General features: G+C 35.3%; 1 protein-coding gene across 6 annotated transcripts in view; it reads right to left on the bottom strand.

Annotated features, from left to right (window-relative positions):
• Nucleotides 1-13,766, bottom strand: part of POLK (DNA polymerase kappa) — a 119,702-nt gene that overhangs the window by 7,401 nt on the left and 98,535 nt on the right. For 5 of the 6 annotated variants that reach the window (XM_069096242.1, XM_069096241.1, XM_069096247.1 and 2 more), the window contains 4 exons: nucleotides 11,158-11,412; nucleotides 7,715-7,839; nucleotides 5,737-5,903; nucleotides 3,747-3,779 (listed from right to left, as the gene is read on the bottom strand). In XM_069096242.1, coding sequence (XP_068952343.1) covers nucleotides 3,747-3,779; nucleotides 5,737-5,903; nucleotides 7,715-7,839; nucleotides 11,158-11,412 — 580 coding nt within the window. The remainder of the gene's footprint in view (nucleotides 1-3,746; nucleotides 3,780-5,736; nucleotides 5,904-7,714; nucleotides 7,840-11,157; nucleotides 11,413-13,766) is intronic. The other variant, XM_069096245.1, reaches the window with a different exon arrangement.

Genomic DNA, 13,766 nt, shown 5'->3' with positions numbered 1-13,766 from the left:
TAAAAAACGAGAAATGGAAAAAGTACCAACACTGACTGAATTACCGTTTATTAGGAGAAGCTGAAGTGACACAATACAGGTATCACAAAGACAATTCTAAAAGAGTCCAGAAATGGCCCTAACCTGTAAACATTTGCGTTTCTTGGCAGGCAGAGGGACATGGTGTTCAAGGGCAACACCATTACAAGTTCATTTGCAAAACATTAAGGAACATAATGGAAGGTGGCCAACAGTCCTGCCTTGAATACTGGGAAAACAACTGACGCTAAATAACCCTGCAGAAAATTTTGTTAGACCCAGTTAAATTAGATCATTCTAAGAGCATCTGAAGATGAAACCTGAAGGAGAATAATGACTATATAAATGTGAAATAAGACAGATTTGTCTTAAGTTTCTGCTGGGACAGGGTTAGATAAGATTACAACAAAATTAAAGGTTCTTTTAGTGTAGGTTTGTACTATGTGGGGTGACCAAGCTTACATGGGCGGGGGTGGGGGAGTAGGTGGAGGGGGTGGGCGGAGGGGGCGGTAATGAAAGACAGATATACTGTTAATGAGGACCTGGGTTTTGGAGGTCCATGTGAGTTCCTAGGACTTTAGCCAGTTAATTTTATCAGGACTGCCAAGACTGAGTCCTTAAGGGACCTAAATCTACTGTACTTGCCCAGACTTATTCATCTCCCATAACAACTATCCCAAATTGCCAAAAATGGACTGTCACAGACTGGCATACAAACACACAAAGGAGAATGAAAATTCAAACAACTATTATAAGTTAGGGTTGCCTTGGAACTCTTGAGCTGAAGAATGGGTGATGTAAGGGGAAGAATTGAATAGTAGGCTATTCTGGAAGAGAAGAACTACGGAGAATCCCATATGACTAAAGTATGTTAGCCTGGGTTTTCTTAGGACTATACTCCTGCCTTATGGTTGTGTTGGGCAAAATGGACAATAAAATAAAGTTTGCCTAGAAAAAAAGACACTCATTTTTAATCTGTACATCACTCTGTGACTCCCAACTTTTACTGGAGGTCATGCCTGATCTATGCAGTTTCCATAGTGATCTATACTCATCAGTGCTGATAACAGAAGTATTACATTTGGCTTTTTATCACCTGAATATTTCACATATTATGTAGGGAAATAGTATTTAAGAATATGAAGTTAGGAAGAACTAAATCTGACTAAATATACCGAAAAGAAATCTGTGCCTGAAGTGCCATAATATTAAAGATATTCAAGAATAAATTTTCAAAATATCTCAAAGCAGGGAAAATCCCAAAAGACTAGGGGAAAAAGGCTACCAAAAATATAGCAGCAAGTACAGTTCAAGGATGAAGTACTTACATTCTATTAGGCAGAGATGATACAAGTATCCCCTTGGAATACTAATGTTATTAGAGATCATTTAGTTTAGTCATGCCAATCATGTCTAATTCTTCATGACCCCATTTGGGGTTTTCTGGACAAAGATACTGGAGTGGTTTGCCATTTCCTTCTCCAGCTCGTTTTATAGATGAGGAAACTGAGGCAAACATGATTAAGTGACTTGCTCAGGGTCACAAAGCTACTAAGTATCTGAGGCTGAATTTGAACTGAGGTCTATCCACTGTGTCACTTACCTGCCATAACAGAGGTCATAGGAGGTAAATAAAAGACAGAAAGGATTGTTTTTGTTATATTTTGATTGTCTTCAAAGAAGAAAGGGAAATGGGAGGAAGGAATATAGTAGGAAAACAAAAGGGAAAAAGCATGGGGGAACTAACTTATTGTCTGACATAATCTGTGTGTGCAAGCAGAAGACTATAAACAAGGAGAAAGGAACGAGGGGAGTATATGTCACTTTCATCTGAACCAGTCAAAGAAGAATAGAACATACCCACACCCACACATATACACAAAGAGTTTGGGGGTAGAAATAACTTCAACTCAACATGGGAAAAGAAAGAAGGAAGGAAAAGAATAAGAGAGAAAGTAGATTTAGGGAGGAATCAGGCATAAGCAAAAAAAAACCAAAACCAAACACTCTAACTACTCTGTAAAGAGGTGTTTAAAAGGAAAGAATGAAAGAACCTGTGATTGGGGTCTAGGTGAGGGAAAGAGAAGAGAAAAAGGACAGTGGAATAATTCATCAAGTATAAAGCAGTGGTGTTGAGTAGAGTCCTTTTCTCTTACTACCTTCTTATTCTTTATAAAGAGGGAGAAGGGAGCAAAGGGTGGAAAATAAGAGGGGGGAAAATACAATCATAACTGTGAATATGAATGGGGTAAACTCACCCAGAAAATAGAGGAGAGGAGAATAGATTAGAAAACAGAATATGAAAATATGTTGCTTTAAAAAACACTGGAAGCAAATATTCATACAGAGTTCAAATAGGTGGTTAGAGAAATATGTTATTCTTCAGCTGAACTTAACAAACTCCCCAAAACCCGGAGTTAGCAAGTATGATCTCAGACAAGGCAACAACAAAAATAGACATGATTAAAAAAGATAAAGAAGGTAACTACATTATGTTGAAATGTACCAAAGACGGCACATTAATACTAATGTTTAATATATTTACAGTGAATGCCACAGCATCTAAATATTTAAAGGAAAAGTAGTAAAAGTTCCAGGGAGAAACAGACAGTGAAACTATAACAGTGGGAGAATTCAATGTATCCCTTTCAAACCTAGGCAAATCTAACAACAAAAGAGAAAGAAATTAAGAACCTCAATAGAATTTTAGAAAAACTAGATGACAGACCTCTCTGCATGGGAATAGAAAGGAATAAACTTATTTCTCAGCTGTGTGTGGAACCCTTTCAAAAATTGTTCATGTAGTAAACCTCATAAACAAATGCTGTAAAGCAGAATACTAGACACATCTTTTGTGGACCACAATGCAAATAAAAACTATATTGAATAAAGGACAGCTGAATAAAGAACTAAAGATTAAGTGATTTAATCTTATTAGATAGGTTGAAGAACAAATCATAGAAACAATAAATAAATAAACATAAACAATAAATAAGACAGTAACTACAATGAGGCAACATACCAAAATTTTGGGGATATAGCCAAAGTAGTTTTTAGGGAAAATTTTATAGCTCTAAAGACTTGATTAATAAAAAAGAGAATGGATCAATTAATTGGGAATGCAACTAGAGAAAAACTAACAAATTAAAAAGCCCTAACTAAAAACCAAAGTAAAAATTCTGAAAATCAAAGAAGAGATCAACAAAATTAAATAAACCTCAAACTACTGAATTAACAAATAAAACCAAGGGCTATCTTCCAAATAATAATCAGTAACCATTAGCAAATCTGATTTAAAACAAAAAGGAGAGTAAAAGATGCCAGAGGGACATCTGAGTGTTTGACTGGTATCAACAAAATATCAAAAGACCCAGAGGAAGGCTTATGGCAACTGGGTTAGATTTCCTCAGTAGGATTTATAAAAAGGCATGGACAAGAAATTTCAGGAGGAGTGGGTGTGTTACAATCTGTGATAGCGGAGGGTAGCACCTATACTAACAATCCACTAAAGTACCATACTAAAAGTAGGGCATTTGGACCTAAGCTAAATTGTACCAAGCTACAAAATATGAATGGCATACCATTTTATAAATTGCTGAAAACCACCATAGCTTTAAATAAATTTTGTGCTACAGTATGTCTTGCCCCAATTCATTTTAATACATGCTGAATTTATGATGAACAACAAATTCAGTAAAGTTAATAACAGCAAAGTATACACACAGTACCTTTCAATGCTCATACTTTTCCTTTCTCCATCCCTTTAAAAAACAAGAAAAAAAGTCTTTACTTTTTCAGAGTAATTTAATTTCTTTTTTTAAACAATTAGAAAATTTAAATGAAAACCAGGCATCTTTTAGAGATCTGAAAAAGCTGTTAAGTTTAGAAATTAGGAATAATATTACATGGCAGTATGACAGATAAAAAGTGTACTGAATTTAAAGTGAGGAGAAAACTTGACTCAAATCCTGCCTGCTACACTTATTATCTGTTTGACCACTGACACATAATTTAACCTCTCTGAGCCAGTTTCCTTGGTTGTAAAATGGTTAGGAAAAAGAAAGGTAACACAAATGAACAAATAACTATAATACAAAATAGAATTTAAGTATTAGAACAGAGGTACCAAGAATTATGTGAATCAAGAAGAGAGAGAGATTAGTTCTGACAGGGGTTTGGGATTAATCAAGAAAGGCTTTGTAAAAGAAATGACATTTGAGCTGCAGGGTGAGAACTGTGGGAAAGAAAGGCTTTTAGAATAGAGAGAACATCATGAGCAAAGTCACAGAGGCCAAACTCCTCCCCCTTCCCCCCCCCCCAGCATATTAGAGCAACAGCAAATAGTGTATTCTGAAGACTGAGCAGGGAATGTAAAGGTGAATGACAAATGCAAGAAAAAACTAGAGGTAAAATGAAACCACATTGTGGGAGTCCTTGAATTTCATAAGAAGCTTGAACATTTGGTTAAAAAAGTCAGAACAGAAAAATTGTTTCTTATAAAAATGTGATAAGTTGTGTGCTGTCTGTCCTTCAGGGAAATTAGTATTACCGCAATATGTAAGAGGAAGTAGAGGGCTGCAAGGTCAGTGAGGCGTCTATTGGAAAAGATTAGGAAAGAGGTGAATAAGGACCTGAATAAGGATGGAAGCAGAGGACATGGAGACAAGGATACACACTGAAAAGACATTTTGAAATATCATGACTTGGAAGACATGGTGGCAAGGGAAGAGTCAAAGATGATTCCTAGGATCCATGATCTTTCTGAGGAAGTACATCTTCTCAATTAGAAGGAAAATCCCAAAGGCATTATTTCTTGCCAAGAAATTTCTCTTTTTCTTTAGTTATTTTTAAAGCTTTACAGTTGGCTTTTGTTTTTATACAATGGTCATTTTCCATTAAACCTCCCCTCCCACTGAACATTCCTTCAGAGGAGAAAAAAAGTCATTTAAGTTCAATTCACAAGCACAGCAACTACTTAACCACATTTCACATCCACTGACATTCACCTCATCTGAGATGAGGAAGGTGTGGTTTCATCAGTTTATGTGACTAAGAGTAGTCTTTACAAATAATTAGAGTTTGCCTTTTAGTGTGGTTTTCATTTACATCACTGTCATCCTTGTATATTTTGTCTCCTAGTTCTGCCTAACTTTGTGTGTAGCAGATCACGAAAGTCTTCCCACTGCCAAGAAATCTCTTTTCTTATTTCTAGTATAATGCAATTTCTAAATGCTTAATGACCAATTATTGTTTTAAAAAGGCAAATGAAGACTTTAAGCCTTTAAAACTCCCTCAGCTAAATCATTACAGTTCTACAAGACCCATCTACCCTAGTCAAATAATGAATGACATTTTTTACAATGTCTAAGTGTGCCAAAAACACCAATTCAATAAATTGTTTCCTCCAAGTAGAATGGCAGTTTTAGAAAGGCAGAAGGAAGGAATTTTATCACTCTTGTATTTTTTAAACCTCCTGAGTGTATTTCTGTTTGCTTTCCTGGTGACACAGATATTCCAAATACATGTTTAAAAAAAAAATTATAGCTACCTTGTCAAGTATAGCTATTAAGGGATTTCATTGTCTTTCTTTTCCAGTTGAACTGGCCTGACAGAATTTTTCCAGATATAAACTTTATAACTTGCTGAACTTTATAACCACGCTTGCTGAAACTGCCATTCATCACATAGAGGAATAAAATGAACAAAAGTATGACATACCTTTCCAACTGTGTTGAACCCAGACCAAGGGAAATATGAAGGAAGCTATGCCAAGATGTTTCAGAAAAAAGAAGAGAAAGTAGGGCCCTTTTCTGGTAAAGGTCTGAGCAGGTGATAATTCCAAGTGCTTTTAACATTTTCTCCGTTACTTTCCCTATTCCTGGAACCTAAAAGAGAGCTGATATTATCACTAACAGTGAAGAGAAAATATCTTAATAATTAACATTGAAACCAATCTTCAAGATAGAGTAAGAATTGAGGTAATTTCCTTTAAGGTATGATTATAAAGTAATGAGACATAAACTCACATGAAGAGACCTTGGAGATCATCTAGTTCAACTGTCCCTCCTCTCTCCCCATTTTACAAAGGGGCAAAATGAAACCCAGAGAAGCTAAATGTCTTCCTTAAGTCATAGAACTACAGCAGAAAGTAGTCCAGGAGTCAGGATTTGAACTCAGATCCTTCAATTCAAAATTTAACATTCTTTCCATTACACCATACTACCTTTGTCCATATCTGATAGCCACCAAAATTTAGTTAGGTAAAAGCAATAATCAATACGTGGATGGTCCCTTTCTTCAGGCATGTAAAAGTGCTTTATTAACATACTCGGGAATGCCTGGGGAAATCAGTATATTAGCAAATAATGCTAATAAATTTTAAGGAAAACAAAATTGTCACTGTTTTCTTATTTAAAAAACTGAATTAAAATTGCAAATCTGATTTTTTGAAGGATACATCACCCATAAGTAGTTTAAAAGACTTTTTAAAAAATGTATTTTATTTTTAATTTATGGAATAAAACATGCATTTCCATAACACAGTATAATAAAAAAGATGATTGCATGTGAAATTTCAAATCTATTACTTACAACTTGCCATTCCTTTTAAATGTATAACAGTTATCATGTAAACCTTTTTTTTCTTTTCCTTTTTTCTTCTTCCCCTCCACCCTATCTTAGAGATGGCTACCCTTAGACACAAATAGGTATATATATGTAAAATTATTCTATAGATCTACTTATCAGTTCTTTCTCTGGATGCAGAGAGTGTCTTTATGATGAACTTTTGAAAAATTATTTTGCTTCTTTGCTGGATTATAATAAAGTAAAAGGGACATTTTCTGACTCAAATGTTTTTAACTGTTACACCACTTTTCTACAGGTCCTAGAATGTTTGGAAACTCAGCAAAAAACTCAGATGGAAAATTACTTCCCCTCCCTTAGGGACTCACTCCCAGGACAAGGTGCTTTATGTCTTTGGGAATTTTTTTAAAATGGCAGTTGAGGAGAGAGGGGGAGATTTACTTATTTGAAAGGAATCTATAAATAAAATTATATTTTATTGTAAACATAATATTTGACATTTTGAGGAACATGGTCTATCTATCTCAAAGCTCTCCAGGCCTAAGGAAACTGGGTCTGAGTCATAAATTTGGATTTGTTATAATATCCATATTTTCTCAGAATCTTTTAACCTACAGGCTTTTGTAATTGCAAAACTGTAAAATTTACAAATTGCAAAATACCATTAAGATAACAATAGAGGAGATTCCGGAAACCTCATTTCTAATATTTTTTTTTATTCAGTCAGAAAGTTCTTTATTAAAGTCCAAACTAGTTTTTTTTTTTCTGACTATATTCCTTTTCTCCCATTCTATTTTTAATGAAGAAAGAACAGCTACTAATTGCATTCAGGACTCAACCTATGTATCTATATACTCTCTAAAGTAATATACAGAAGATATATGTTGTATATGTGTGTGTATAATATTTTATATTAAAAACCTCACCTTTTGGGGTAGCTAGGTGGCACAATGTATAGACCACCAGCCCTGGAGTCAGGAGGACCTGAGTTCAAATCAGGCCTCAGACAATTGACACACTTACTAGCTGTGTGACCTTGGGCAAGTCACTTAACCCCAATTGCCTTGCCTTCTCCCCTCCAAAAAAAAATAAATAAAAATAAAAACCTCACCTTTCTAATGGGTAAATCCTTGATGAAGTCCATTATAGCTTCTCTGTTAGGGGGAATCTGGTATTGTCCATTCGGTTTATTTTTATCACTGCATACTTTCGCTAACATTGTATTTGGAGCAATGCCTAAAAAAGGATTTTGAGATAAATCAAAGAGATTGAGGGCATATATTTCTAAAAATGTATAATAAAAATCCAACTTTACAGAATAAAACAATTTTATAAAATGTTTAAGAAACCTGAGATTATACAGAGTATATCTCCAAGGCTTCCTGTGGTTTTAGGCCCAGGTATAGAAGAAGAATTCGACTGATTTCTTTGGTAACTGATTTCTTCTAAGGGATGGGGGAATAGGCAAGCCACCAGCTGGTAATTTTAGATCTATTAGCAGCCTCTGATATTGTTTACTATGAGGTTGTTGGGGTTTTTTTTTTGGATTTTTTGGAGGGCAATCGGGGTTAAGTGACTTGCCCAAGGTCACACAGCTAGTTTTTTTTTTTTTTTTGGTGTGTGTTGTGTCTGAGGCCGGATTTGAACTCAGGTCCTCCTGACTCCAGGGCTGGTGCTCTACTCACTGCGCCACCTAGCCGCCCCTGTTGGTTTTTTTTATTTTTTTATTTTAGCTTACTCACTGTTTTCTACAGGAATAGAATTGATTGGTTCTATTCCCACTCCTACAAAAAGTTATAGAAGATGATCTAAGATAAATGCTAATTCAATGAAAAGGTCCCTCTTATGTGGTTCTATCTGATCATCTCTGTTGTTGACAGTTATGCCAAGTGTTCCATGAAGCCCACTTTAATCCTGAGGGGAATGGGACCAGTCTTTCCCTTAGCACCACACAAGTCACTTTATTTTTCAACTCAAATGCACTTGTCATGTGATACTATGCATCACAGTAGTTTGTGTTTTATGCTTATGCTAGTCTCCATGAAGCCATGGACCACCTCTAATCTAGAATTTGTGTCCTTCCAAGCCCCTAGCATAATGTTCTGCACACAGAAGTTTAATATGTATTGATGAATTACTGAGATATGACTTAAAGAAGTTATAAGGGTTTGGGGCTGTCATATCAATAAGTGCCCTGATGACACTCAAATCTTTATTTCTTTTAGATGTAGTAAAGATAATGTAGTTTTCTTGCAAGTGAAGAACCCTAAGAGTCTGAAGACCTCACAGACAGTATAAGAAGAAAATTCAATCCTCTCATATCTCAAGGGAAGTATGACATTTCCAACCAAAGGATACTGGCCTCCTTGTGGTTCCTTGAACAAAATATTCCATCTTCTGACTGTGCATTTTCATTGGTTGTCCCCAATGCTTGGAATTCTCTCCATTCTCACCTCCCAACTTCCCTGCCTCCTGGAAGAAGCTTTCCTCAACCCCCCTTAATGCTAGGGCCTTCCCCCTGACTGTCTTTGATTTATCTTGTATATATTTGTATGTACAGACTTGTTTGCATGTTGTTTCCCCCATTAGACTGTAAGCTCATTGAGAGCAGGGCTGTTCTTTTGCTTTTCTTTGTATACTCAGCTCCCAGCACAGTGCCTGGTACATAGCAGGCACTTGAAAGCCTGGAGCGCTCAAAATCAACTCTGAAGATGAGATCTTCCATATCGCTTTCAAAAAGACCACTCTGCCTTTCCACAGAAAAATGCATATATAAACAAAGTTTTCAAATAGCCATTTGAGGTTGCTTCATTATACCATAAAGAATCCTTACTTAGTGAAATTCCCTTTCCACTATGATCCAACACAATACAAACTTTTAAAAGATTAGTCTTCTCTAAAGAATGTAGTATAATATGAGAAGTCAAATTAAGTCAACAAACCTTTTTTAAATACTTAATATGTTCCAGGAATTTTGCCAAGCACTGGGAATACAAAAGCAAAAAAAAAAAAAAGTCCCTGCCCTCAAGGAGCTCACAGTTGAATGAAAGAATTTCATTAGTTATTGTTATTATTATTTTACAATATGTTACTACTTTTAAGGTCTAGGCACTTTATTATGTAAAATGCCTTATGTTAATATTTTGTAGCAAATTCACTGATAGCAAATAGTAAATCAGTGAGCAGCTCAGCAGAGTGGAAAAAATGCTGAATTGGGATTTGAGAGGTCTGGATTTGGGGCCAGACTAGCTGTGTGATACAGCATTCACAGCTGTGAGCTTTAGTTTCTTCATCTACCTCTATGGAATTTTTTGAGGCACATACTTTTAAAGCATTACAGAAAGGGGACTGTTAATAAGATTTTAATATTAGCAACTGACAGTTTTGATATTGAATAAAATATCATGTATTTCCTATGAAAACACAAGCATGGCTACAGCTTGAAAATGAGATACCATCTTATTATGTTGTATAATAGAAACTACGATAAGAATAAAGACGTTTGTTTTCATTTATAGTTCAAATTAGAATCTGGAATCATGCCTGGAGATGAAAGAGACCCTTTATAGACTAGCTTCAGGATTAATAATGAAAGCAGAGTGGTGCTTCATTTATTTGACCCCACTAAGGAAGGAGATATTCGGGTGAAGTGAATTTTCCAGGTACCTAAAAAATAATATTTTAAATACCAAAATATATTTTCTTTTGTAATTCAAATATTTCTAAAATGAGTCACATACCTCTCTCCTTTAGTAAATAAACAGATCATGTAGTCCAAAATAGATCCTTTCCTGATGACTCACTAATTATGACCAAGAGTTGGCATACTGTGCCAATTTATGATATCTCAGTGGCTCCTTAAGTATGCTAGACTGTTTGGCCCTACATTCAATGGCCCTAGAGGACTATGTCACTGTAGTGGGTATTTCTGTCTCCCTTCTGATGGCCACCTCTGTTCTCAATGTCATTTCTCACAACTATTTAGTGGGTTTGCTTCTGTTTTTTCTGTCTGTGAAGAGGGAAAAAGACTAAAAGACAAGGATTATGTATGAACTTTATTAAAATACTACTACTACTGTTGCTAATTCACATTTATATAGTGCTATAAAGTTTATAGGGCACTTTTTCTTTTTCAAAATAACTCTTTGAGAATGGTAGTATAGGGACTATTATCCTCAGTGGGCAGTTAAGGCAACCAAAGCCCATAGAGATATATTAACTTACCCAAGATCACCCAACTCATAACAGCTGAGACTAGAATCCAGAGGCTTTGATCCTAAGGCTAGGTCTCTTTCTCCTATACTATCCAGTCTAACATATGCCTAAGCTCAATGGCTATACTTTATATACTTATGCTTTTGTCCTTAAAGGCTTTTTCACTTACTTCCAGGCCTTTGGCTATTCTGGAAGCCCAAGGTTGCCAGAAGTTTAGCTGACCACTAGGCAATGGGTCACATTTTGAAGCAATATTAAAGAGGTAAATGCTAGTTGCATCCTGTATTTAGCAATCCTGAAAAGGATCCCTGAATTAGCCCCCAGGATGGCCTGACATACCTGCGCTGGCTGTGAGAGATGTTTTTTGTTCGATTCTGAACCTAATTTCCTTTACAACTTCCTCAGCTGAAGTTCCAAAAATAACTGAATTTTGGAGGACTTGAGGATTTCTCTGTTCTTCAAAGTGTGCTTGGGAAGGAACTTCTGTCTTCTCTTGCTGTGGTTGAACAGGGCTATCTTCAAAGAGTAAAGGAGAGATGGCTAGGGCGGTTTCATTTAACTCTGGTGCCTTTGATATGACCATTTCTGGCTTATCTGAATTTTAAAAAAGGAATAAAACTTAAGATTCATGTTAAAGGAATATATAACTAATATACAAAAATTAATCCACAAAGAAAAGAGAAATTCAGATATTTTAAGTTTTCCACACTATTTCAAGTCAAGTTGGGAAGCCTGACTATTTTTATAGAACTATTTGCAATAAAGTCTACATCAATTCAAAGATTTTTCTATGGGGAAAAGTCTTCTAGAACAAATATATCATTTAAAAAATTCCAACCAAAAACAAAGCAAGCTTTTACTTTTAAATAGTAACACTTTAAAAAATGTTCAAAAGAATACAACCCCAAAATTTTGGCTATATTTTCTCCCTTAAAATTATAATTAGGCACCAAAGTTAAAATGTGGTGTGTATTTGTATTTGTTTTAAGACCAAAAAAATTTTTCCTAAGCTAAAATTTAGAAGAAAATAGTTAAGAACTAATAATAAAGGTAATATGCAAGTAATCTAATTTCATTAATTGAATAAACTGCCAATTCTATTTGTAAGAGAGACGCCTAAAAAAGACCTTTTCTAACTCACAGAAAAAGCTATTCCAATGCAAGAATCAAAATATATTTTCTTTTATATATTAGGAGTCCTTTCACATAATTATTTGTATACAAACTGATACATTTGCTAAGGATCTATCCAACGGATAGAAAGGATTCTAAATTAATCTATGCTATTTCAAATACAGAGGCATTAAGATTTTGATACAATCAAAGAGAGGAAAATGAGAGGGCAGAGATAATAGCCTTGAAATAGAATAAATTAGAAGATTATACATTTAGTAAGGGCAAGGCACAGGGAGAAAAGGCATGAAAGGATTTCAGAGCTTGGGATCACGGAAGTGTAACGTTTATGGGTGATGATGAAATCAAGGATGTAACTGTGTGTAGCTGAGATGAAGTATCAGAAAAGGTCAGGAATGTTGAACAGTTTTATGAATTAAGAGGTTATGGTGTCTTTCCAGGCGTTTAGTGTTTTCTTCCTTAAACTTATTATTTTATACATGTTTTCTCCCCTGTCCTCCCCTAAACAGAATGGAAGCTCCTAGAAGGAACTGTTGTTTTTGTCTTTGTGTCCTGAAAGTCTATGTAGTGGATGCAAAATAAATGAGTATAATGTTTCTTGAATTGATTTTTGCATTGAACCAAAAATATGAAGTAAAGACCCAAATGCCAAAGGGGAGACTGATAAAGTTTATACAGGAGCCATCTTTAATGGATCCCTTTTGACTTGAGGATAAAAATTAAAGAACAAACAATTCCTCAGCTTGAAGTTAAAAGTCTTCAAAGTCTGCTTCTGACCTACCCTTTTAAAAGAAATTTTTGTTATGCCTTTTTTTTTTTTACACCACATACACTTCCTGATTACCAACAAAACTCACCCTTGTCAATCCACAAAAACCCAAATTGTTGAGCAAAACCAACCCTCACCTGATGCCATATGTAATATTCAGCATAAGTAATGCTATCTGGCAGTCTATTTCATCATTCCAGCTTAGCTTTACAGACCTATTTCATAATGTTCCTCTTATCACTTTTTCCATTACAACCCAAATGGCCTTCTTGCTATTATCCTGAATGCCAAACTCTATCTCCAAAGCAAAATGCTCCTCATTATCAATTAAAGAAATTAAAATTAAAATTTTAAGGAATTTTATATCAATTAAAAAAAGCAAAACTAAAATGATAAAAAGCCCATGATAATATGAGGAAAAGTTTATATTGTGTGGCTGGAAGCATAAATGAGCTCAATCCTTCTGAAAAGCAGTCTGACTACAAGTAACAAGAGGAGTAAAATTCTTGATATTTTTTTGAGTTGGTAATTTGACTTTGGGGGAGATAGTCTAAGGAAATAAATCTAAAGAAAAAAGGAGTTTATACAAAGACTCACATATCAGTGCTATCCACACCAGCAAAAAGCTGAAAACTCAAATGCCTACAAAAAGGACATGGCCAAGGAAACTCTGGGATATTAATAATACCATTTTCATGAGTTTAAATCCGTCCTTTGACACCGTGTGACCCTGTGTGATAGTAATGGCAATTAAAGATTCCCCTGTATTGGCTTGGTTTTCAAATTGATTGTGTTAAAACCCAGAGCTTGTTAATCCCACCTGTGGGATGGACTTTTTGATGTGAAAAGAAAGTCCTGAACTGGGAGGAGCTGGTGACATAGATTTGGAGAGACAAGAGAGAGGCGGAAGATATTTTTTTGGAAGCAGCACCTCGTGGAGAGAGAGAGAGACTAAGAGAATTGCTGGTGGCCGCTTTGAATTGCCCTGGACTTTTGAGACCTGCCCCCGGAGCTGCCAAGGACTGAGGAGACATGGCTGTTTTGC

This window comes from Petaurus breviceps, unplaced genomic scaffold (genome assembly GCF_028583685.1).
Source record: "Petaurus breviceps papuanus isolate PSGF00001 unplaced genomic scaffold, PetGlider_PUasm1.0 229, whole genome shotgun sequence".
Classification (NCBI taxonomy): domain Eukaryota; kingdom Metazoa; phylum Chordata; class Mammalia; order Diprotodontia; family Petauridae; genus Petaurus; species Petaurus breviceps.
The sequence above is the reverse complement of the archived record's forward strand: the minus strand, read 5'-3'. Positions and strand labels throughout refer to the sequence as shown.